Source organism: Rhinolophus sinicus, linkage group LG02, assembly GCF_036562045.2.
Source record: "Rhinolophus sinicus isolate RSC01 linkage group LG02, ASM3656204v1, whole genome shotgun sequence".
Classification (NCBI taxonomy): domain Eukaryota; kingdom Metazoa; phylum Chordata; class Mammalia; order Chiroptera; family Rhinolophidae; genus Rhinolophus; species Rhinolophus sinicus.
In genome coordinates this window covers 50994011-51020519 of record NC_133752.1, presented here as the reverse complement: position 1 = coordinate 51020519, position 26509 = coordinate 50994011, and the positions used below count along the sequence as shown (strand labels likewise).

At 36.7% G+C, this 26509-nt stretch overlaps 1 protein-coding gene across 3 annotated transcripts in view; it reads right to left on the bottom strand.

The window, feature by feature from the left end:
• The window catches only part of PRKG2 (protein kinase cGMP-dependent 2), a 125323-nt gene that overhangs the window by 53473 nt on the left and 45341 nt on the right, over positions 1 to 26509 (bottom strand). For all 3 annotated transcript variants that reach the window (XM_074324384.1, XM_074324382.1, XM_019720111.2), the window contains exons 3-7: positions 18213 to 18379; positions 12245 to 12358; positions 10953 to 11058; positions 7977 to 8040; positions 723 to 800 (exon numbers count right to left, since the gene is read on the bottom strand). In XM_074324384.1, the coding sequence (XP_074180485.1) occupies positions 723 to 800; positions 7977 to 8040; positions 10953 to 11058; positions 12245 to 12358; positions 18213 to 18379 (529 nt within the window). The remainder of the gene's footprint in view (positions 1 to 722; positions 801 to 7976; positions 8041 to 10952; positions 11059 to 12244; positions 12359 to 18212; positions 18380 to 26509) is intronic.

Genomic DNA, 26509 nt, shown 5'->3' with positions numbered 1-26509 from the left:
CTTTACAAAGGGCAGTGCCTGACTCTTTGATGATAAAATTTTCCGTGAAAGAAAGAACATTTGTAAAAGTCTGACAGTTTATAGACACAGGTGCTCAAGATTTTACTGTCTTTCAGTATTTGACAAATGCTTTTTTATCTCCAAGGACCATTGTAAAGAGTCAACATGCGATCCACTCAATACCTAGGTAAAGACAAAGATCTACTGCATATATTAGTATAAAATTTTCATCAGCAGCTAAATCAACTTGAGCTATCGTATATGAATTAAAGTCCTGAGCCAAACTGTCCTATAGCTCAATGCCTGCCCATTGCTGTCTGCAATTGCCGAGTCCTTTCTCTTCTACCAGCTGCTTGTTGTAGCTGATGGATGGGAAAATATTCCAGCCCTGATCTTGGACCCTGGGGCTAGTAGAAAATCACACACTCACAGCTAGAAGGGGCCTTAGAAATAATCCAGTCATTTTATACACAATGAAATGAGGTCCCAAAAAATCAAAGTGACCTCCCAAGGTCACTAGGAAGTTACTGTCTCAGCTGGAACCCATCACAAGTCTCCTATGTCCCCAAACCCAGCGCTCAGACCAAACCCCACCAGATTCTTCTGAACAGAAGCACCGTTACCTGTTCAGTGCAGACTTCTCATACCACAATGCAGAGCACTGCTGCATTTATGGAAAGCTGATTTGGAAAGACTTTTTGAAGTAAGTAAATAATATTTACCTTTCCTTTGGCTAAAATGAAAAAGGTACTTCCTTCCTCGCCCTCTCGTATAATATAATCTCCTTTGTCATAGTATTCCTATTGGGATGAGAGGGAAAAAAAGGTTAGATCCAGTGGAGACGCACCGAAGAAGACCTACATGAAAGAGAACTTATCGTGTCTTTAAAATGATCATTCACATCTGTCTCTTTTACTTTTTGGGATTGTATCTGCAACCTTGAACACTGCAGTCATAAGCTGTGGATTTTTGTTTTATTATCTGTGTTTATGTTTATGTTTCACAGAAAAAAAAATCACCTGGAATGCTGAATTTCAGGCATGGAGACTGAAAACATGAAGAGAAATGACAGCAGAGCAATAATCACTGATATACAGGTGGCTTTCACCTAAATAATCTAAATATAAACTGCCTAGTGATCTCCAACAGTCTGATACTAGGTCTAAAGTTTAAAAGAAGAACAAAGAGTTCAAAACAAGAACAAATGATCATCTAATAAACTGAAAATATTATCCCCAATGGCTATTAGGAGTATCAGCCTCCATTTCTAATTCCTTGATGAGCAAAGGTTGGGAAAATTCTACACACACAGTAAGTAGCTCTTTCATATGGATTTTTCACAAAGATTTATCATTATAAAAGATTGACAATAGATTTTTTTACATGTAAATTGTGTTCTTCCGTGTAGGTTTAGCCAAATGAAATCTCAAACTGTTACTTTTTTCTTTGTTTCCCTCCTATATGTGTGTATAACGAAAGAATTCTTGGGTAAGAAAAATTCATCCACCTGCCAGACCAAAAGAGCAATTCAGTCTCTTAGAGAACAAAAGATGGATTAAATTGTCCACCCCTACTTTACTTTAATGTGATTCTGTCTCAAAGTCACAGAACTAAAAAAGATCTATCTCTTCATCATTTATACAAGCAATAATGGGCTTAATTTTTTTAATAGGTAGAGTTAACAACTATAGTTAAGAACTGTCTCTTCTTTTTCTTTTAGACTTGAAAGTAAAATTCAAACAAAACTACTTTTGTGTCTACTATATTTCAATATATTTTTGGTCATTAATTCTCAAATCCTTTTTCCATTTATGGAATCAATATTATTCCTAATACTATTAAACATACCTTTTATTTACATAGCACTATGTACACTTTATGATACATTTAAACCTCTTATGGAAGGAAGCATAATATCTTAGGGGACAAATTACTTTGAAGCCAAACAGTTCTAGATTCAAATCCCAGTTCTGCTTTGAATTTCACTTCCATCAATCCATGAAGTTCAAATAAGAACATTTACGTAAAGATTTAGAGAACAGAAGCACACTAGCTTTCTGTTGCTGGTGAAACAAATAACCACACTTAGTGGCTTAAAACAACACCCATTTATTGCGTCTGTGGGTCACAGTGTCCAGACACAGTGTGGCTCAACTGGACTTCTCCGTGTTGGGTCACTCAGGACTGAATTCAGAGTGTTAGCAGGGCTGTGTTCCTTTCTGGAAAATCTGGGAGGAAATCCACTTTCAAGCTTTATCAGGTTGCTGGCAGAATTCAGTTCCCTGCGGTTTTAGGATAAGGTCCCATTTCCATGCTGTCAGCTGCGGGGTACCATTTCCATGCTGACTGCCCCTTAGTTCCTAGAGGCCTCTGTGCACATAATCCTTGCACAGAGCACCCTAAATTTCAGAACTAGCAATGGCGCGGGGAATTCTCCTTCTACTTAGAATCTCTCTGACTTTCACTTCTGCTGCATCTCTCTGACACGAGTCAGAAAAAATTCCTGGCACTTGAGGGCTCATGGAATTGTATTTGGCCCGCTGAAATAATTCAGGATAATCTTCCTATTTCAAGGTCCAAAACCTTAACTACATCTGAAAAGTCCCTTTTGCCATGTAACATAACATATTCACACATTCCAGGGATCAGGGCCTGGACATTTTTGGGGGATCCATTCTGTCCACCACAATAAGACAATTAAAGACAATGTTTTTGAAGCATTAAAAGCATCTGAAACAGTAAATATTCAATGTTTGCCTTATTAAGGAGGATGATAATGGTTTGCTTAGCTGTTCCTTAAATCTTCTGGATCTCAGTCTCCTTTTCTGTAAAATTAATACTGTATTATTTACAGTATACTATTTGTACAGTATACAGTAATACTATTTAAAGGCTAGGTGAGATACTGTATCTGAAGTACCTGAGGGCACATTTGGTACATACAAGGCACCTAATGACTGTGAATTCCCATGAAAGAGGCTGTGAGCTGGTCACCAAAATCTCCCACAGGAAATCATACTCCCCAGCCTCCCTGCTGTGGCCACATGATTAACTTCTAGTTAAAAGAATCTGAGCAGCAGTGATGTGCTATCCCCATGCGAGGCCCATGAACCGTTTCAGGCATGCGTCTCCATACTTTCCCCCCACTCATAATGGCATGGCCCAAAGAGATCCTGGAAGAGGGGCCATGTTGAAAATGGCAGAGGAGCCATCAGCTTGGGTTCCTGAATGACTCTTTGGAACCAACAGGGACCATCCTCCTTGGACTATACTACTTAAGCAAGGGACAATCTTTTATTTTAGTTGGCAAATAATATTTTGTGTCCTTTGCATCACAGTTTGCTTACTCCAACTCTTTATTATTTCTGACTTGTTTCTTTATCACAACAAACAAACTCCATTTCACAGTTGAGATGACTATGACCCTTGGAGGTGAAGTGAATGACTAAGCCACCACCGTCCAGGCATCTTCATTACATAGCTAATGTTCAATTCTCTTCACTAAAACTGCTGGTGTCACATGAGATATTCCTGTTTCAGGCTGCTCTTCAAGTCTCTCCTGTTCCTATCTCAATCTGTGTCCCCGTTACCACACGGAGCAGAGGAATGTGGAGAATTACTCAAGTGCTGTTAGGTTGTTCTTCAGTTATTGTAAAGACTTTTTTGGTGTGTGTAGATGTGCGACTTTAATTCCTGTCACACTAGTTAAAAGGGAGAAGCTTGAAAGGGAACAGTGAGAAACAGCTTTGTTGTTTCCTAAGGAGCAACCTTCCTAGTGGTATTTTTTCCAGGAGTGATTCTTTGTCACCCAAAACCATGGAAGGAAGATAAATAATACCTCCCAGTGTGTTGACAGTAACTTCATAGATCAGAAAAGGTTGTGGATATAGGTCAGACCAAAAATATATAGTGGTAAGTACTGGCTATGATGCTAGACTGGCCAGTGTTTGTCAAGTGGGGAGTGCAGCCAGTCTAGCCAGGGTAGTCACCAAGACCAAAAAGAGAAATGCAAACAGTGTGGTTATTGTCCTGTGGTTACGTTGCAAAGGGGTCCCTTAGTGGACCAAGAAGCCATAGGCCTTATCCTGTGGAGCAATGGTTTTCAAGCATTTTTCACTCTGACCTACTACAGTGAGAAATACATTTTACATGTACGCCCAAATACACACGTCTGTTATGCACACATACAGACATTTGTATAAAATGGAAACATATTTCAAAACAATATTTATACTTACTACTCTGATATAAAAAAAAAGTTCCTCTAATTTGGTTTCATGACCTACTCATGAGTTGTGACCCACATTCTGAAAAAGATATTTTAAAAGAAGATGTCTAGAAATCTGAAGAGTAGCTGCTGAGTGTATGGCAAAAGAAAGAAAGTAAGGAACTAATTCCAGGACAGACTGAGAGGTAGAGATCAGAAAAAAACTATACAAACAGTGACAGCTAAAGATGGAAAGATTTTTTTTTTTCCTGTAAAGAAAATGCTCATTCTATGACAGTCTAACAAAATGCTAGAGGCTGAGTGCCTTTAAATAGAAAACATAAAACCAGAAGAAAAACCCAAGGTGATGGAGGACAAAGACAAAGAAGCAAGCCTGTGAATTCCTTAGAGCCTTTAGGGTATGGCTAGAAATCTTCATTACAAAGAAGTATTGATGATATACAATCAGATGTAAAACATGGGCACACACACACACACACACACACACACACACTCACACTGTGCACCATGTGACTTTGTACTCAAGTTGGTTGCTTAAAAAACTGTATACACTTATTTGGGTTGTTACCAGAGATGTTTTGTTTGCCCAAGTACAATACTTAAAATAACTTAGGAATTTTAAAGCAAACACACCTGGACCAGAGGACCCTATGAGCCATAATTTAGTACCTGATTGTCAAATTCCAAGGAACCAGAACGTACAAAATGAAAACCAACAGAAATTCCTCTGATTTGGGTGGGCCAAAGGAATAGAATTCTGAACTTAAAGCATTGAAATAATCCCTGGAGATGAGGCCCACCACCCCCTTGTTTTGCAGACGAGAAGACACAAATGCCCACCACAATTAGCTGACAGCTGCTAGTGACAGAGGCTTGATCACAAACCCCAATCACTGGACTTTGGACAAGTGGACTTTCTACAACCCCCAGCTGCCCCACCTTTAACCAAGAGGACCATAAACTGTGGCAAAAGCCACAGTTATCTCAACTTTCGTATGGCTCTGTATGTAATCATTAAAATAAGAAAGATCCTCTGGCTTAGCCCACAGTTAGCAGGAACTGTAAGAAAAGCTACACTTTTAAAAAATGATTTAAAAAGAAAAAAGGAAAATTCCCGAAGAAAGAGAGAGACTGCAGCAAACTCTACATATAGATATGTATTCTATTCATCACTTTGAACTAGTGCTTCTCAAACTTCAATAAACATAAGGATTGCATAGCTAAAATTTTTAGATGTGGATTTCTGGGCCCCTTCTCCACCAGAGCTTTCTGATTCAGTAAGTGTGAGGTGGTACCTGGGCATCCGCCTTACAAGCAGCACCAAAGGTAATCTGAGCAAAGGCAAGGACCTTCCACACTACCCCACCCCCACCCCACTCCACCACACCGCCAGTTTTGTGAAAGATGACATGCCAGAGTCAGAGTCACAGCACAGAGGGTCACTGAGTCAAATAGCAAAGCTCTGTAACAAAGAGTTAGGTGACTTTTCCATCAACCACACAGTCAAATCCCATGCTTCCTGGGATGATCACCACGAATGGAAGCAGAAACACTTTTTACTCTTGTCTTTTGTACTTCACAACTGTCAGGTTCAGACGTCACATTATCATTAATAGTTTTGCAGTGCATTCAAAATCTATATCATGCTTTCTGATGTTTGCTAATAACTCTAGAGCACACCAATGAATGTGTTGGTAGTGTTTGCACTCTCCTTCTTCCATCAGAACACGAGAAGAAGCTTAAAGGTGACCACGTCTGCTTCTAGGACTGAATGTTCTGGGTTACTTAAGCTAAAGCAAGAAATGCTACTGGACCACTACACAATTGGGGCCATTTGGTCTAGGAGTTCAACAGTCAAAGTCTTAACAAACACACAGATCCTCTTACCCCGCCCCACACAAACATTTTAAAAACTCCCAGATCAACTCCAAACAGCATGGCAGATTCAGCCTGTTTTTCTCAAAAATTATGGAGCCAGTGCAGTTTGTGGCACAGCTGGTCCTGTAACTCACTGGGGTGGCATTCTATCACAGCTCGGATGCATTAGTGATTGGCTGTTGTCAGGACCCTGTTGATGGGTCATTAATACAAGCTATGCTGGTAAATACTGTGCTTTTCTTAGCTCTAAGTAGACCCCATCACTCCCTTGTTAATCACTTTCTCACATTTGGGAATTTTCACACGTTACAGAGTCGCATTTGTTTGCCAGGTATGAATAAAGAGTCCTTTATAAACTGTGCTGCTGTCTGCAAATGCTGAAATATAGTAAAGCCTTTCTAGGGTTTTTAAAAGATGAGACTTTCAAACTCAAATTGTGTGTTAATTAATACTGGAGCAGGGCCCCCATCTATATATTCTGTAGCTGTTGCCTGTGGCTGCTATAAATATGTTTAATTTACCATTTATTTTTAATGATACTACATTTTAATATTTGCTGTCAGCATGGAATTCCCCTCTGGTGAATCTACTCTATTAGTATTATATTAAAAACAGATTTCCTCAGTTAACAAAAAAAATATAGAGCCTCTCCAGCTTTAAAAAGAAGAACGACACTCTCAGAAATTAGGATGAATTATTAATTTGTAACATCTGTGATTGGGTTAGGTTACATTGGGAAAATCCCAAGAGATGCAGGGCAAGCAGTCCTCTTGAAAATGACTTCATATATGAACGCTCTTGGGACACAAGGCCAGGCACTGTGTCATCATGGCCTGTCCTTGATAAGCTGCTGGATGGGGTCCATGAATTGTAAGTGGAAACATTACTGGTGTCACTTACACTTGCGGATAAAATGGTCAGTGCTCCCTTCTCAACACATATTAGTTTACATTGCATATTGTGATTGACAGAGGCATAAATCTGTCAACAATCAGTCTCGCCGGTTTTTTTTGTTGTTTTTTTGTTTTTTCTCCCGCTGAGAACAGCTTTATAAAAGCTTAGAGTCTATATGTGACTCCTTTACAATGCCTTACCGCCTTTAAATTCCGGAAAAGCCATTTTGGTTTCAATGAAATTGACCTCCAACAAAGTTAGGGAGAGGTTATTCGCTTTGAATTTTAACCTCTGACATCTGAAGAGGTTTTCATATAATGCATATCATTAGAATCCAAGGTACATGTCATAAAAGCATTATTCACAAAAAGACTTGACCAGTCTTGGACTAGAACCAACCATCTGGGTGATGCCTAATATAATAGAAGTTTTTGAACACATTCCAACATGCCATTTTCCCTTAGATTTAAAATAGGTAAAGTGCTTCTTAAATGCAGTGTTTCTTTGTTTTTGTTTTTGTTTTCCTAATGTTGTTTCATGGACTAGAGTTTTCAAGTATGATTCAAAAGTCTGTCACCAAAAGCCCCAATATCCCTTTCTCTACTCCATTTCCTAATTATGCACCACTGACTCCTTTATATTATGAGAACACTGTAAGAGATTGTGAAGTTAATCACAGAAAATCAAATGCTTCTTAAGGCAGATTAGTTTTATAAAATATACTAAAAAGATTAAAATATGTAAATCAAATGCCATTTTGCACATGCAAATCCAACTTCCTTTTATACATTTCAGAAGAGTCGCCTAAAGCCATCCCAATCCCTTAATTTAGTATGAATTGGCCTAACGTTTTTTACAATAGAAAAAGTCTCCTGGTCTCTGTAGACTGGCAATGTACCATCTTTTCCTTTTTATTTATCTACAATGCTAATGGTGGCTCTTAACAAAATGTATTTTTTGCTTTTAAATTTCTTACCACTTCTAAACAGTCAATGATCTTGGTTAACTTGTCTTCAGGTAAATTCTTCAGCAAGGATACACTTCAAAATGAAAAAGAAACATTTATTTCATTATCTTCCTGAATTAAATTCTAAATACAAATGTATATGTAATTCAAAAATCCTTACATGCATTTAAAAAGGCACTTTAATTTTTCCAAAGTAAACCTCCAAATTTATCACACATAAATAACTGAATTTCAAATGCATTGAAATTATATAAACACATATAATCACAGATATTTATCATAGGCAAATAAAAATAGTAAGATACTGTAAAGGGAAAAAATAAAATTTTGTCTGTTCAGGGAAAAAACATTTTACATTTATTGATGGTTTTCAAAGTGAATCACTTCCGGATACATGTTTCTCTCAACATCTCAATACCTCTTTTATTAGCTTGGGTGAAGAGCTCTGCTTCCAGAAGAGGATCAGATTTTCATCTAAATCCTTATAATTAAGTGAAGACTGAATCCAGGGGGAAATGCAGGAATCAGCATGGAAATGATCTTTGATTATTAGTCATACTATCCTCTCTTTTAAAATTAATGATATCCAGAGGTATGTAATAGAAACACTTTTACAAATAATAATAATAATATAAATAGAATGAAATAGAATATTGAAACTATTTGGAAAAAAACCAGAAATTCCACTCAGTATGATTAACCAATCAATGTGATATAAATTATTCTATTAGAGAAATTTCTTCTCCACTTTCCCCATTTTTACTCAGGACTGTTCATAGAATTTCTATAAGACAAATACATCTTTCTTACCATCTAAAATTTGGCATGCCTAAGGAAAAAATGATGCTACTCCAAATATACATGATTGAATCTGATTTTTGAAAAGAGAGCTCCAGACTGACCCTTGCACATGTGTGCCAGCAGACGTGTATAAGAATGTCTGTAATTGCCAAAAACTGGAACCCTCCCCCTTCCCGCCCATCAGTGGGAGGGCAGATAAACGCACTGTGGTAGAATCAGATAACAGAACTCTACAAGAGAAAAATGACTGAACTAACCAAACTGATGAATCTTAAAAAAAAAAAAAAAATGAAGTTGCAAGAATAACACCATTTTTATAAAGTTGAAAAATAGGCTAACTCAAGCTATAGGCAAAATAATAAAGAATACCAAGGGAATGATTAGTACGAAACTTAGTAGAATATAGACTACCCCAAGGAGAGTCTTCTTGGTGTACTCCTGTACTATGTATCTTCTATATACATCACATACTTCATAATAAGAAGATATAAATGGGAAAAAGAAAGAGCTTACGGTGTATTATGAAACAAAGAGAATGTCTTTCTCTAATAAGTCTCCCTATCTATAAAAAGGTAAAAGGGTAACCAGATTTTGTCACTGGTTAACATGACCTTTCTGAAAGATCTACTTCTAGTTCACACTGGAATCTACAACGCTAGTGAAAATTCTCCCCTGGAAATGAATACCTTTGGAGACTGGTGAGGAAATTGATGGGAGGAAAACTCTTTTGTCTATTTCCCCTCTATGAAAGCAGACAGCAGGTTTGTCTTGTTCACCATGGAACCCGCAATGTTAGGACTTGGCAGTGTTTGTCGAATGAATGCAGGAATGAGATAACAAAAGGAAGGAAGGAAAGAAAAAAGGAAGGAAGGAAGACGTACTAGTAAATTCTCTCAGCTCCTTCCAGTAAGACAGAACATACTAGACTCCAAGGGAAGGAACAGCTATACCTAGAGGTTCAGGTTTTGACTTTACACATTAAAATGCAACCCCCAGCACTAGTTTATTTATTTATCCCTTTTTGCCCTTGCGTAAGTGTGGTTCATTAGCTTTAAATGCTGACCTGCATTGCTCAGTTGTTGGATTTTGACATAACCTATACTCAGGTAGACCTCAAATTGCTAAGGCATTGGTTGGCATAAAGGTAAGGCACCAGCTTGTCAAAACTGCAGCTCTCTGCCAGGAGCTATTATTGACTTTGGGGGAGTAAATCAGCAAGATTCTATGTGAGAAACCTTAACATCTACAATGTTCCACTGATTAACACGTGTTCATTCAATAGGTACTGAGTCTTCCCTCTATGCAAAGCACTGTACAGCCCTAAAATCATTGGCTCTGCAGGCTAGCTCTGCGTGCAAGAGAAAATCGTTATGCTTATAAAGAACTTAGAATTTATTTTTGGAAACTGTGAGGTATTTTCTTATTGTTACCACTTATCATAGATAACAGTTCATTACAGTATGTATTACAACTTCGGAGACTGTCAAAACTCCCACAAAAGAGACAGAAATAGTTGAAATAGGGAACTTATACTTTCTAAAAACATTTTTAATGTGGGACTAACTTTTCAGTTACATAGGTATTTGATGCTCTATAATATGATGCTTCCAAATAGTTGGGGGTATAGAACAGTTCACAAAATGAGCATGTTCCAAGGATCCGTGCCATCAGGGCAAGCACAGTACCATTGTGGCATGTTAATCTGCCACAAATATAGTAATCTGGAAGATGGTGTATCTATGCAAATGAGAAATAAAATGTCTCAGGTAAAGCAAGTAAGGATAGCAAAATAAATTAATGTTAATATTATTCTAAGCAAAGCATTATTAGAAAGATTATCTTTTGTTATCTTCTCCCAAAATATAGAGTACCTTTCAAAGTCAACTGGGCAACCCCAGGAGAATATTTTTGGATTTTTGGCGCACTTTTCTACACTATATGCAATGACTCCATCAATACAAGGGCAAAATTAGCAGGATAAATAAATCATGGCACAAGGCTAATGGGAATTAAATATAAAATTTTACATATAGTGGCATTTACTGTAAGGGAATACTTCTGGTTTAATCATGTGGAAAATGCTTAAGTAAGAGAAGCTATAGTGAAGAAATTATTCTAATAAAACCAACATATCCACAATAGGCTATACCATCTCTTCTCTTTCTACCAATGTGTTAGCCTTACCTTCTGAGGAAGTTTCTGTATTGTTCATCTCTAGCTTGAGCTGTCCTTCTCATTATGTTCTGGAATACCTCTCGATCTAGTGCCCAAGTTTTAACATTGGTGATAGCTTTAGGAGAGAAAAAAAAATCAAGAAAATAATAAAATACCATGTTTCCTCCCATTAAGAAAACATCGAAAAATGTTAATAATTTTTTTATGTTCTCATAAAATAAAATTTCTTGGGAAAAATGCATTATTTAAACATGCAAATGAAAGGAAGTAGTGATGTAAATAGTGGGTAATTTTATACAATCATTTTTGGCTTTCATATGAACCATGGTTTGGAAGTGAGTAGCAAAAGATTTCCTTTCTAATTATGTTTTACTTAGGATGATATTAAAATTACTTTGCAATTCCCAATTATGCACGACATCATCAGGATGTATTTCAGATTTGTGCTGTGATACAAGAGAAAGCCAGCCAGCCTGGAGCTAATCCAGACAGTGAAGAATTCACAAGCAAATAATTGAAAGTTAAAGTTCACTGCGTGTATGAGTGTCTTTTTGTGTCATTTAGGCATGGTAGCTAAAGAAAGCCAATATATTTTAAGGATCTCTGAGTGAATTAGAATTATCTTAACATTCTTGTTAAAAATGCAGATCCTTAAGCCCCATTGCCAGAGACCTGATTCAGGTTTGAAGTGAAGCCCTGAATCTAAATTTTTATCAAACACTGCAGCAAAGCTGAGACACATAACCCAGTCCCAAACACTGAGAAACACCACATCTAAGTAATTCAGAAGAAAACCTAAGATTAAATAAAGTCAAAACAGGAACTTTAAGGAGAAACAATTAAACTAATCTCAACAATTATTCATGAAAATTCTCATTAACTAATTCACATCTCTTTTGACATTTATACATTTTCACTGGTTTAATTAATTTTTTTCATTTATAATATGGTCAGAACCTCATAGAGAATGGAAAGCAAACATTCTGGATGAGCCTAAGGCAGATGTCTATACAGTAACAAGTGAAATGGCAATTAAGACAAATACTGGAATTATTCGGTTTAAAGACATGTTTCATATTTTATATACAGGTATCTGATGGAAAAGTTCTTTTAAACTTGAATTATTTAGACAAGTTCTTTAATGAAAATCCTTTTATAAGCATAGTATTGCAACTGTTAACAAGAGCATATGGGACACAATGGGAGACAAACAGATTAAATCAGGGTGCAAGAGTAACTGAATTAGGCTATCCTTAACATTGTGTAACAATTCCAAAATATAGCATTTCATCTCCTGTTACCTTTCACAGAAGCGGTCCTTGTACAGTTGTATAAAATGGCTAGTTCCCCAAATGTGGTCCACATAGGGATGGCTGATAGCAATTTCTCACCTTGGAACACCTCTAATCGGCCCTCTATCAAGTAGAATTTAAAAAAGAAAAAGAAACAAAGAATACAGTTATCTTATGATTCTCATGATAATAAAGTGGGTAAGAGTGCAGACTGAAACCAGCTCTGCCACACTATTAGCTGGTTCTCCTTGAGAGAGTTACCCTCTCTGCCTGAGGTTCCTTGTCGATAATGGGGATAATACTAATATTTACTTTATGCACTTGTTGTCAGATATGAATAAGTTACTATAGGAACGTAGAGCGATGGCTAGCAGAGTAAATGCCATGTACGTGTTAGCTATTGTTAACATTATCATTGTTACAAAATTCTTTCTCTGGAGCAGTGGATGCCAAGTGTCTTACTTAAAATTCACTCAGTCCCATGAAAAATGTAGCACATGAAATGACTTCTCTTGTATAAGAAACACAATTAACGTATGTCTTGAAAACATAGCACAGCTGTTCACACTGACAGAGGGATGAATCGTCATGACTGCGAAGTGCACTGGCCCTGCAGTCAGGCTGCCTGACCCGGACTAGTCATTGGCTGTGTGCTTTGGGCAAGTTAGTTTCCTATGCCCCAGTGGTTGTCTAACCCCTCATTCAGTGAAATGAACTAATAAGTGGAAGTCACTAAAAAGAGTGCTTGAGGAAGACAATATCAAGTAAAGGAGAAGACAAACCACAGACTGGGCGAAATATGTTTACAAAAGACACATCTGATAAAGGACTGTTGTACAAAATATACAAAGAACTCCTAAAATTCAACAACAAGAAAACAAACAACCCAGCTGAAAAATGGGCCAAAGGCCTTTAACAGACACTCACCAAAGAAGATATACAGATGTCAAATAAGCCTATGAAAAGATGTTCCACGGCATATGTTATCAGGGAAACGCCGATTAAAATAATGAGATAACCACACTAATTAGAATGGCTAAAATCCAGAAAATGGACAACACCAAATGCTAGCAAGGATGTGGAGCAACAGGAACACTCATACATTGTTGGTGGAAACGCAAAGTGGTACAGCCCTTTTGGAAGAGAGTTTGGCAGTTTCTTACAAAAACGAAACATATTCTTACCATACTCCTTGGTATTGACCCAAAAGAACTGAAAACTTATGTCCACACAGAAACCTGCACATGGATTTTTATGGCAGCTCAACCATAATTGTCAAAACTTGAAAGCAACCAAAATGTTCTCCAGTGGGTGAATGGATAAATAAACTGTAATACATCCAGACAATGGAACATTATTCAGCGCTAAAAAGAAATGAGCTATCAAATCATGAAAAGACATTGAGGAATCTTAAATGCATATTACTAAGTGAAAGAAGCCAATCTGAAAAGGCTACATACTGTTTAATTCCAACTGTATATGACACTTTAGAAAATGAAAAACGATGGAGAAAATAAAAAAATCAGTGGTTGTCAGAGGTGAGGTGAGAGAAGATGAATAAGCAGAGTACAGAGGATTTTTAGGACAATGAAAATGCTCTGTATGATATTATAATGAACAATATATATCATTATATGTTTGTTTAAACCTATAGAATGAACCCTAAGATGAACTATGAACTTTGGGAGATTATAATGTGTCAATATAGTACCATCCTTGGTATAAATAGATTAAAAAAAATAAATAATAAGTAAATAAATAACTTTTTTTTTTAAATGTACCACTCTGGTGAGTTATGTTGATAATAGGAGAAGCTATGAATGTGTGGGAGCAGGGGATATATGAGAAATCTCTATATCTCCCTCTCAATTTTGTTGTAACACTAAAACTACTCTTAAAAAATTAAAATTTTATAAAAAATAAAAAGAAGACTGTTTAACACTAATCTTTATTTAGGCAAAGGTTGGGGGAAGGAGATGCAGTACTTCAGGCAACCTCACAATTCTTTTTACCCTGGAAATTCTATTCTCCTTTCCCATTGAACAAAGGCAAATAAAACCTTACCTAATCAAAATCATACGCAAAAAAGATGTATTCTTAAAGGAAAACAAATGGTGGAGTTATTCTCTTTGCCTTGAAAAATTTCCTCCTAATTCACCATGAAGTGGCTCTGGATGGCCTCTGTCCATCTATCTATTCATTCAACAAATCTGATGTGAGCACCTGTGTTCTACCAGGAACTGGTCCAGGTGCCGAAGAGACAGGGTGGACAAAACAGAAAAGATCCTGGTTCTGGTGGAACTTAATATTCTAATAATAAACAAAGTCTGTTTTGGTTCCAAATCCTACAAATTAGATATGAAAAATTTAATAGTTTCTCATTACAACTAAATTAAATTCAATTGAAATCACTTAATGGGACTGTCAAGTTGGTGTCATGGATCTTAATGCATTCCAATTTTTTTTTTCCTAATTGGTTATGGCTGATAGGTCTTGGCTGATCGGACTGAAAAAATATATGCAATATCAAACATTTAAGCTAAATATAATTGACTATTTGCTATTCATTCGATATTTTATAAAGGGAATATTTTTAATTAACAAATCAATTTGCTCAATCAATTAAATCAGGCAATTCACTCCTTAGATAACACCATAATTAATTCAAATAAAAAACTATCCATTTTCATTTTCATGTGTGCTATAGCCTTGATTTGAATGACCGTATTAACACTCACTTCTGATCAAGTCTTTCATTGGAATTACTGACTGGCAAGGAACAAGATGGGCTGACGTGAGTTTCTCACCCTTTCTTAGCAGGTTCCATACATATTTCTTGACTTAATGATCTATCTTCTCTTGCCAGAATGTTCTAATGTTGCTAAAGTAAGAGTGAAATGGCCAAGAAAAAAAATAAAAGAGGGACAAATTGTTCTGGATCACCTGCCGTAGAAAATGGAAGGCTGGCTAAATTAAGACTATAATCCACTTCTTGGGTAAAACAACTACTTGGGAACGACTATAATTTTAAGAGTGCCTACACAGATGTAGATGGGAAATAATAAACCAATAATTATGAAACTGGGTTGTTTAAAAAACCAAAGTATATAAAAACAATCTTCTATAACCAAGATTACTCTACCCAGAAAAGCTATCATTTAGAATTGAAGGACAGATACAGAGCTTCCCAGACAAGAAAAAGCTAAAGGAGTTCATCACAACCTAACTGGTATTACAAGGAATCTTAGAGGGACTTCTTTAAGATCCCCCCAAAAATATGAATAACAAAATGGCAATAACTATATATTTATCAATAATTACTTTAAATGGAAATGGGTTAAATGCTCCAATCAAAAGATAGGGTGGCTGAATGGATAAGAAAATAAAACCCTTACATGTGCTGCCTACGAGAGACTCTCTTCAGATCAAAAGACACACACGGACTGAAAGTAAAGGGATAGGAAAAAGATATTTCATGAAAATGGAAATGGAGAGAAATAAAAGCTAGGGTAGCAATGCTTATATCAGACAAAATAGACTTTAAAACAAAGACTATAACAAGAGACAAAGAAGGACCCAGTAATCCCACTTCTGGATACTTATCTGAGAAACCCACAATGCTATTTTGAGGGGACATGTGCATCCATATATTCATTACAGCACTGTTTACAACAGCCAAGATGTGGAGGCAGCCTGGGTGTCTGCCGATGGATGTATGGAGAAAGATAGGTGGTACACATATACAATGAGATATTGCTCGGCCATGGAAGGGGATGAGTTCTCACCATCTGTGGGGGTATGAATGGACCTGGAGGGTATTGGGCTGAGTGGAGTGTAAGACAGAGAAAGACAGATGCAATGTGATTTCACTTATACGTGGACTCTAAAGAACAAAACAAAACAAACAAACAAAACAGAGACAAACTCATAGATACAGAGAACATTTTATTGATTGCCAGATGGGAGAGGGACGGGAGCGGGGTGAAAAATGGGAAGGAATTAAGAAATATAAATTGGTAGTTACAAAGTAGTCATGGGAATGTAGGGTACAGCATAAGGAATAGAGTCAATAATATTGTAATAACAACTATGTATGGTGTCAGATGGGTACTAGATTTATTGGGGTGATAGATGAAACGGGATTTCGGGAACACAGTGAGAAACATGAAGGTATTAAGAAGTAGAAATTGGTAGTTACAAGATAGTCACGAAGATGTAAAGTAAAGCATAAGAAATATAGTCAATAATATGTAATGTATAGTGCCAGATGGGTACTAGACTAGTCAGGGGGATCACTTTTAAATTATATAAATATCTAACGACTATACTGTATACCTGAAATTAATATAAAATAATATTGAATGTCAACTGAAATTGAAAAATTAAAAGGGAGGGGAAGGAAAAGGAGAAACAAGAGGTTCAAATTTCCAGGTATGGAACAAATGTCATGGGGATGTAATGTACAGCGTAGGAAATATAGTCAATAATATTGTGATAACGTAGTACGGTGTCAGATGGTTGCTGGACTTACCATGGTGATTATTTCTTTAAGTATATAAATGCTAAACAACTACGGTGTACACTTGAAACTAATATAATGTTTTATGTTAGCTATATTTTAATTAAAATCTTTTTAAAAATAAATAAAAACAATCTTTTATATACTATGAATAGAATAATACATGTTTATTAATTTTTTTTGGATAGACAACTTCTGCCCCACACTTAAGACCCCAAGTAAACAAGAATCATAAAAGCATTGCTTAAGAAGTGGCAAGATCTTTGAATTAACACTTGTTCACTAGAACATGCCAAACTCAGAGCCTAACTGTAAAAAGTGACTTTCTGTAAACTAAACATCACCCATCACATTAATGTTAACTTAAATTTTATTAGTCTGTAATTTTAGTTAATATGCAGCTTGTACATTTATTCTGGTGTTCATGTTGTTTAAGAGATATGTGTAAACGAGCTTGTATTATGTTTGTATAAGTTTATTGCAAGGCTATAATAAAAGTAATTTTTAAATGAATTAAAAAAAAAAAAAAAAAGCATTGCTTAGATTGCCAGGAACTGTAATGCAAAACAGAAGGCCACGCACATCTCAGGTTACCACTCCATCTGGGTAAACCAGTTTAACTTTTTCCTTAAAACGCAAAAAGTAGGGGCAATTCAAAATTTCACAGAGTATTCAATAACCATAAGCCCTATTCAGATAAATGCTTGCTTCTATATCCAAAATTTTTTTTTTATGTACCACTGTAAGACTTATGTATTGGACATGCATTTGAGAAATAAATACTTTGCCTATCTATTATAATCTTCCCAGCATGTAAGCTTGTTCAAGTGATCATATATGAAGGAAACCATTTAAATGGTTCTAAAAACAGCAGTTTTAGTTTTCAGATATTCCATTTGATTTGTCTGTTGACTAAGTGTACCTAAATTATCTTTTTAAATCATTGGTATATAACCAAAATATTTTACAAAACCAAAAAAAGAACTGTTTTCTTTTTCTAGTACAACCACCTCAAAATATCAACATAAGCAGCAGTATTTTAATGGAAATATCTTTTTGTAGTCGTTGAGTGAGTGGCACTGTGATTAAAAGTATGAACTCTTAAGTAAGATCTCCTAAGGGGCTTACAGGCTGTGTGGCCTTGGCTTAGTTATTTAACCTCTCTGTCCACATTAATAACATGAAGATAACAGCATTGCCTAATAGAGTTGATGAGAAGCTGAAATGAGATCTATTAAGTTCTCAATAGGATGCTTGGCACATATAGAAAGCATTCAGTACATATGAAGTATTATCATCATGATTAGATCAACAATGTTACTATTTCATGAGCTCAATCTGTTACATTTTCTATAAACAGAGCAAACTGTTTTGCATTTTCATAAATTTTGCAAAAATTGTCAAGACAACAGGCAAAATATTTGTTATGCGATAACTGGAAAAATCTGTGAAACCCACCTGCCAGCACAAAGATGTGGTTTCCTGGTTCTCCTTGCTTAATAATGTAACTCCCTTGTTGGTAGCTCCTTCCATACATGCATTCTACCATGTCTTTGATCTGCTGAGGATCCAATCTCTTCAAAAACTGATTTTTATTGAGAGCATCTGTAATGAGCTTCTTCTCACTTGTGTAATAGAAAAGAGATATTAGTTACAATGAATGAAAACCATGTTTTGCTATTTAGAGTCACTTCATTTTGAATCTTGATATAACTGTCTACATACCTACAATTTTTCCAGCAGGACAATTTTTTTTTCGAGCCCCACCAACACTTGACCCTTATAACTACCATGTGTTACACCTAAAATCTTTCAAAACATCTTGGAACATTTTTCTGATAATCATGATTATACCAAGTTTATTATTACTCCTAATTATCCTCGTCACAAATGTAGCATCTCTGAAGTTCCCTAGATGCACTATTAATGGACACATGACTTTTAGATGGAAAGCTAATCTGGTTGGAATGCAGAGGTGAGTTTAAGGGACTACAGCACAGTTCGTTCATTGATGTATGCAGGTATGCATAGTGCCTATGGTACTAGTTATTTCGTATCTTATTTAATCCTCACCACTATCCTGTGAGATAATTACTATTCCTAGTTTATGGATAAGTAAACTAAAAGGTAAGAAACAACTTATTCCCCCCTAGGATTTAAATCTAAGTCTGTGAATCTGAAGTCTGTGCTGCTTCCATTCCATCCATTGCCTCTTCCATTGAGCTGGAGAAGTCAACTTCTTTGGGCCTTGTTAGATTTGATCAGACATAAAGGTGGTAGCCGGTGTTTGTCTAGGTTTTGACTCTTAGTAGACTAGACCACTTACATTTTAAATCTCACAGCTTATTCATTCCCCAAATGAATCTAAGACCCACTTGTCATAATCCTAGAACACTCTACTTTCTTTTGGAAAAGAAGAAGCTCTAAATAATTATCCAACCTTCATTGCCACAAATTTCAAATGTTTTAATTAACATACTTTATATGTAGATATCATAGACTTAATAAACTGGAAAAATGTTGCCTTTGGGCTAAGTCAGAATCTTTGCACAATATATTTGCTCCCACTCAAACTCAGTGTGATGTTTTTTAAATAGGATTTGTTTCTTTGTTTTTTCCTGTAGTTGTCATTCAAACTCTCTCCCATCACTAACTTTCCTGTTTGAAAACTTGGGATCTTTTCTACACAGAAAGTTCTCAAACACAAGGTAAAAATTCATGGAATTGGATACCTCCTTCATGACCACATCCATCAGATCATTTGACTACATGAAGGGAAGAGAATTAAGTCTTGTACAAAAATCCCTTCCTGCCTACAGTACCTCCAACATCCTCAGAGCCATCCAAACTCTTTGAGTTACTTGAGAACTTCCTTCCTCCTTCGTCTAATCTATCACCAAATCTTGTCAAGTCTCTTTACAAAATATCACCGTTATCCATTTTAGTTTCCATATTCAAGGATGTCACCACCATCCAAGAAAAAAAATCTTAGGCCTGGGCAACCTTAACAGCTTCTTTCTTTTTTTGGTGTTTCAGCTTCTAGCTTCATTCCTGTACAGTCCATCCTATACCATATTATCAGATTAATATTGCTAAAAAACTGACTTCACTCTGATCTAATTCTGCCTTCATCCACTAAAACAAACAATTCGTTTAATTAATAGATGCTGAGAAAATACTCTTGCTGGACGTTCTCAGTGCAAGTAGTAGAACTGTGGTTACCGAAAAAGCTCCAGCCTTCAAGGGCCTTTCATGCCAGTGTACCATTCCAACAAGTGTTTCCTCAAAGCCCACATATCCAAATTTCTCAAAATATGTTCCAAGAAGCACTGTTCCTTTATAAGCACAAGTGTGCTGAGTTTAAACAGTTTTGGGAATTTGCAATGCATACTTTAAAGGTTCAAAGAAATCTTGCAGTAAACAAATCTGTTTAAATCAATGTTTCCCAACCTCAGTGTCTTAATTATTTATTTATTTTGGCTTAACTTCTATTAACGTTCCATGGAAATATAGTTGACCCTTGAACAACATGGATTGGAACCTTACAGGTCCACTTAACATGCAGATTTTTTAAAATAAATACTGTAAATGTATTTTCTCTTCCTTATGATTTTCTTACTAACATTTTCTCTAACTTACTTTACAGTAAGGATACAGTAGGTAATACATATACAAAATATGTGTATTGACTATGTTATCGGTAAGGCTTCCAGTTAACAGTATATTATTAGTAGTTAAGTTTTGGGGGAGCCAAAGATTATATACTAATTTTTTACTGTGCAGGGGGTCGGCATCCCTAACTCCGGTATAGTTCAAGGGTCAACTGTACTGTGAAAACCCTTTTACCCATAGAAGAATATAAACATCCCACAATCTGATATTCCCCATTTCCCACCACATGGCTCCACTCTATCCATCTAGTACTTTCTGCTTAAAACAAATCCTTTGTTACAGGTAGACTGGTATTCTCATTGTCGCCTATGCTTGGTGGCTTTACCTTCTGGTTTGGTACGCACATTCTCCTCTAACTTAACTTAGTTTCTTTTCCTTTCAACCTACCCAAGCCTTACACATCTACCAAGAAGCCTCTAGTTCATCCTGCCTGGGTACCGTAGCTCATACAAATTTTTTTATTTTACTGTAAACTCCTAGAGTACTTGTATTCACGTCCATTCAATTCAACAAACTTACCAAGAATTTACTTTGGACATAAAAATTAACTAACTTAGATAAAATGTACTATCCATCCATTCCACTCCTAGGTATATATTCATCATAAATCATATTAATATACCAAAAAATGTGCAAAATGTTCATTGCAGCTTTATTCAAAACTGCTAAACACCAAAATCAACAAAATGCCCATCAATGGTAAATTGATAAATTGTGGTATAGTCATACAGCAAACACTATATAGCAATGATAATTACTGAACCATGGCTATGTACAATACCATAAATGAATCTCACTTCTAAACAAAGGAAGCCAGACTCCACTCCGCAGATTCTCTAATTCCATTAAAATAAAGTTCAAAAATAGGAAAAAGTAATCCATGATAATAATAGTGCAGATAGTGGCTATCTTTGAGGTAGATAATGGGTAGGGATTGGTAGGAAGAGAGCAGGGGCTTCTGAGGTGCTGGTTATGTTCCATTTCCTGATCTGTTTGGTGGTTACATGGGTGTGTTCACTCTATGATTTGTGTACTTCCATAAAAAATTAATTAAAAAAAATAAAAGATGTGTGTGGTTTTGGAGTCAGAAAATCCTAAGTTAAAATCCCAGGTCTGCCACACTTCTAGCTGTATGACCTTGGTCAAATCACTTAACCTTTCTGAATCTCAGATTCTTCTATGTGAATAGAACATGGTAATCATACCTACTTCATAGGAGGATAATGTCCATTAACTAAGATAAGGTGCCAGGAAATACTTAATAAATGGCAGTAATCGCAGTTGACAATTGTAGTAGTAATACTTTTTGTGGAGAACAGTGAGATGGGAAAAGTTCTGGAGACCATGGAGAAACAAAGAGGCACTGCCAAGCCCCTCTGCTCAGTTCAAAGTTCCTCCACTCGGGCTGGATCTCAGATTTATGACCATTATTGGCAGCATCACTAATCCTTTTGGAATCCTTTTATATCCCCGATTTACATAATCAACATTCTTTGAAGCAATAAATTCTTGTCCTCTAAATTACTTCAGGAAGTTTAATTTGTCAAAGTCCATTGACAGTTCTTGTTATGCTGGGCCTTCAGTCTTCTTTCTCTGGTCCTGTGTACTAAAGGCCTGTGCTCTCACTATTTGCTTTGGTTGGGTCATAGCATGTGTCTTGCCATCTTCTTTGCATAAGGCTTAGTGCAAAGCAGGAGCCAGCACGTCTTATCCAGCAGGGATTTCTTGTGAGCACAGAGGCCAAGGCAACTTTACGTGCATGGCATTTCACAGTCTAATTACATATACCATTAGAAATCATACTGTAAAGCATGTTTGTCAAGGGTACAAGATCTGGAGCTGTCATACCAGGGTTGATTCTGAATTCTGCCACTTAGGAACTGTGGAACCCTGGGCAAGTCACTTAATCTTGAGTTTTCTCGGCTATAAAATGACAATAAACACAGTCCATGGGTCATAGGATTTCTATGAGAATTAGATTAGTTAACAATATAAAGCACTAAGAACAGCTCCTGGCACATAAAATATGTTACGTAAGGGACAGCTCTTCCTGTTATCGGTCAGCAAGTTACCAGCAACTTAAAAACCTTCAAGTTAGAACAGCTTTAAAAATTCCATACTTCACACCTGCCTTTACTTAGGGAGATTCCTTCACAGTGTTGTTAAAACTCCTGACAATCCACCACACCCACCCAGGCCCACTGAACTACTTACAGGTCCCCAAATGTGCCAGAACATTTTGTTTCCCTGCTATCCATTCAAAACCCAGTTCAAGGTCGTCTCGTCTATGGAGGTTTCCGTGATCCCACTAAACAAGGTATGCTCTGTCCTTCCTTTGTACACCTACTACTGAGAATATTAATTACACAAGACTGCAATGAATTTTAATTTCCTTAAAGAGACTATGATCTTCAAGGGTGTAACTATGCTTTTTTCATCCTGTTACCTAAAATCTAGACTTGTACGTGGCACATAGTAGGAACTCAACAAAATTAACGCTAAAAGACATGCAAACTCTTTCTCCTAGTTTAAAAACCATGGACACAGAGACAAGAGTAGAGGTGGAAATGTCAGTCACCTAGGAAACAAGGCACAGATAATAAGCAGGATACACATCTATTTCCTCCTCCTAAAAACATTTTGAGTGATAAACCAGAAAGAAAAAAAAAGAAACTAATAAATGCACAAGTTTATAATTTGAGAAACTAACATGAAAAAGATGAGGTCATTCCCTGGGTAAACAAACTAAGCATGACATCCTCTTGTCAACTCTCTTGCCCTATTGCCCATGTAATTAAACACAGTTGTAATTTAATCACGTTTACTGCTACTTCATGCTTCAACCAACATTTCTCTCTCCCTTTCTTAAATGTGTGCAGATGATCCTATTCCCATGAGCACCAAAAAAAAGAGTTTAACAATGAAATGTTGAAAACAACCAAAACTTACAAGGAAGTTAATCTGACACACTCAGTGATGTGCATAATCGCCATTCGGCTGCATGGCAATTAGATAGAAATAGTAAGTAATTCCCTTAAATGTCTGTGTGGAGTATTGCTCTTAGATTGTCAAACGGAGTATTTGTGGATTCAGCTGCAGGGAAGCCTGTTCCTATAAGAAAATGGATCTCTGGGTGGTGAACACACAATGGGATTTATAGATGATGTAATGCAGAATTGTACACCTGAAATCTATGTTATTTTACTAACAATTGTCACCCCAATAAATTTAAAAAATTATTAAAGAAAAAAGAAAATGGATCTCAATTATTGTTGCACATTAGAATGTGAAGGGAGTGTTTATAAATCCTGATGCCCATCATCCTCACCTCAAACCAATGTAATCAGACTCCCTGGGGGTTGGACTGAAACATCAGTATATTTTTAATGCATGTCAAGTGACTACAGTGTGTACTTAAGGTTAAGAATTACAGCTGTAAACAAAAAAATGCAAGGTCCTCTGAAGCTGTCCTGTCCCTCTGTATTCCCACAGCACTGGGAATATGCCTCTATGGAAGGTTCATCAAACAATCAATCACTATTATGTAATTAACAATAATTGGTTAATTAGCAATAATCAATTAATATTTGTTTGTCACAACGCTTTGCAAGCTAACTAATAAATACAGAAAAGAGGAAGTTATTAGTCTCCCTTTTCCCAACATCCTGTATAGAACCTAAAGCATGCCTGGGACTTACGAGCATGCTGTCCAATCAGCCCCAGGACTCTGGATTTTTATTTTAATTGTGGTAAAATATATAACATAAACTGTACCATTTTAGTCACTTAAGTACACAGTTCAGTGGCATTAAAAATATTCCCATTATTTTGCAATTATTGCTACCATCCATCACCAGAATTTTTTTCATCTTCCCAAACTAAAACTCTGTACCCATTAAATGCTAAGTCCCTGTCCCCTTCTCTTTCCAGCTCCTGGCAACCTCCATTCTGCTTTATATCCCTACAAATTTGACTGTTCTAAGTACCCCATATAAGTGGAAAAATACAATTTGTCTTTCTGAGTCTTATTTCACTTATCACGTCTTCAAGGTTCAATCATGTTGTAGTATCCAAAAGGGAGGAATTTCCTTCCTTTTTAAGGCTAAGTAATTGTATGTATTGTACTGAATTTTGTTCATCCATTCACCCATCGATGGACATTTGAGTTGTTTCCACCTTTGGCTATGGTGAATAATGCTTCTATGGACATGTGTGTTTAAGATTCTGGACTTTTTATATATGGCTTTACATATCCAGCACAGCCAAGATTCTTAGCCAGGAATCTCACACCAGAGAAGTGAAAGGGCATAGTGTACAGAATTTAAAGATGGCCCCATGATCTGTATCCCTCTGGTGTCATGCCCTTGTATCACCCTGGAGTGTAGATGAACCTGTGACTTACTCCTCACCAACAGAATATGGCAATGGTGATGGGAAAGTTACCCACTGTATGAGGCCTAACAATTAAGTTCGCAAACTTGCCACCATATGCTTACATTGGCAGCACTGTACAAACAGCTTGGTAAGGTTTTATAATCTCCGTATATCAGTGTCTTATAGCTCTGTTTGTGTCAACATGTGGCAGTGTCTTGCTGAGTGGCGTTTATTATTGTTGTTGTGTATTTTTGTGTGTCATTGCAAGAATGTCTGAGCTTGAATTAGAGCAACGAACAAACATTAAATTTCTTGTTAAATTTGGCAAGAGTGGACGTGAAATCAGGGACATGTTAGTCCAAGTTTATGGGGATAATGCAATGAAGAAAATAGCAGTGTACAAATGGATAAAATGTTTTCTGAGGGGAGAGAATGCATCACTGAAGAAGAGACGTCAAGGCAGCCTGTAACAAGCAGAACTGACAAAAAACACTGCAAAAATTCTTGGAATTATGCATCAAAATCTTTGGCTGACTTCGAGAAGCATAGCAGACCACATAAACATCAATAGAGAAACAGCTAGGAAAATCTTAACTGAAAATCTCTTCATGAGAAAGGTGTGTGCAAAAATGGTCCCAAAGGAGCTCTTGCATCATGACAATGCACCAGCTCACGGGGCACTGTCTGCGAGGGAGTTTTTAGCCAGTAAACAAATAACTGTATTGGATCACCCTCCCTCTTCACCTGATCTGGCCCCCACTGACTTCTTTCTTTACCCAAAGATACAGGAACTATTGAAAGGAAGACATTTGGATGATATTCAGGACATCAAGATTAATATGATGACAGCTCTGATGGACATTCCAGAAAGAGTTCCAAAATTGCTTTGAAAGGTGGGTTAGGAGCTGGCGTTGGCACATAGCTTCCCAAGGGGAGTATTTCGAAGGCGACCATAGTGATATTCAGCAATGAGGTATGCAGCACTTTTTCTAGGATGAGTTTGCGAACTTAATATTTGTTTGTCACAACGCTTTGCAAGATAACTAATAAATACAGAAAAGAGGAAGTTCTTTATGAGCAAACCTCCTATGTTCTTTATGGCTTCATCTTAGCCAACTGTAAAGAGATTCTCCAGTTGGCCTTAAAGAAGTAATCTACCATATTGTGAGAGGGTGTGCGAGAGGAACGTAGAGTAAGGAACTCTGAGCAGCCTCTCGGAGCCCCCAGCTGACAATCAGCAAGAAACTGAGTACCTTAGTCCTACAACCACAAGGAACTGAATACTGCCAGCAATCACAGGAGTTTCGAGAAGGACCTGCTAGAAAGCCCTAAAGAGGAACATAGCCAGTTGACACCGTGACTGCAGCCTTGTGAAACCCTAAGCAAACGACCTACATGGCCATGCCTAGACTCTAAACCCACAGAAATGCTGAGATAACAAATATGTATTGTTTTAAGATGTTAAGTTTCTGGTTACTTGTTACACAGCAATAGAAAAATAATACACGTGGGTTTCTCTGAGTTTCTATTTCCTAGGACTTTCAAGTAGTATCTTATTCTGATCATTTTTTACCTCGCTTTTTCTCATCTCACCTGCAGAGAAGGAACTAGAAGCTACAGATCTTTCTTTCCTTCCTATTTCCCAGAGCTTGATCTATAAACCCTCAAAAGACGATCAAAACTGATGCTTGAAATTAAAATTAATGATC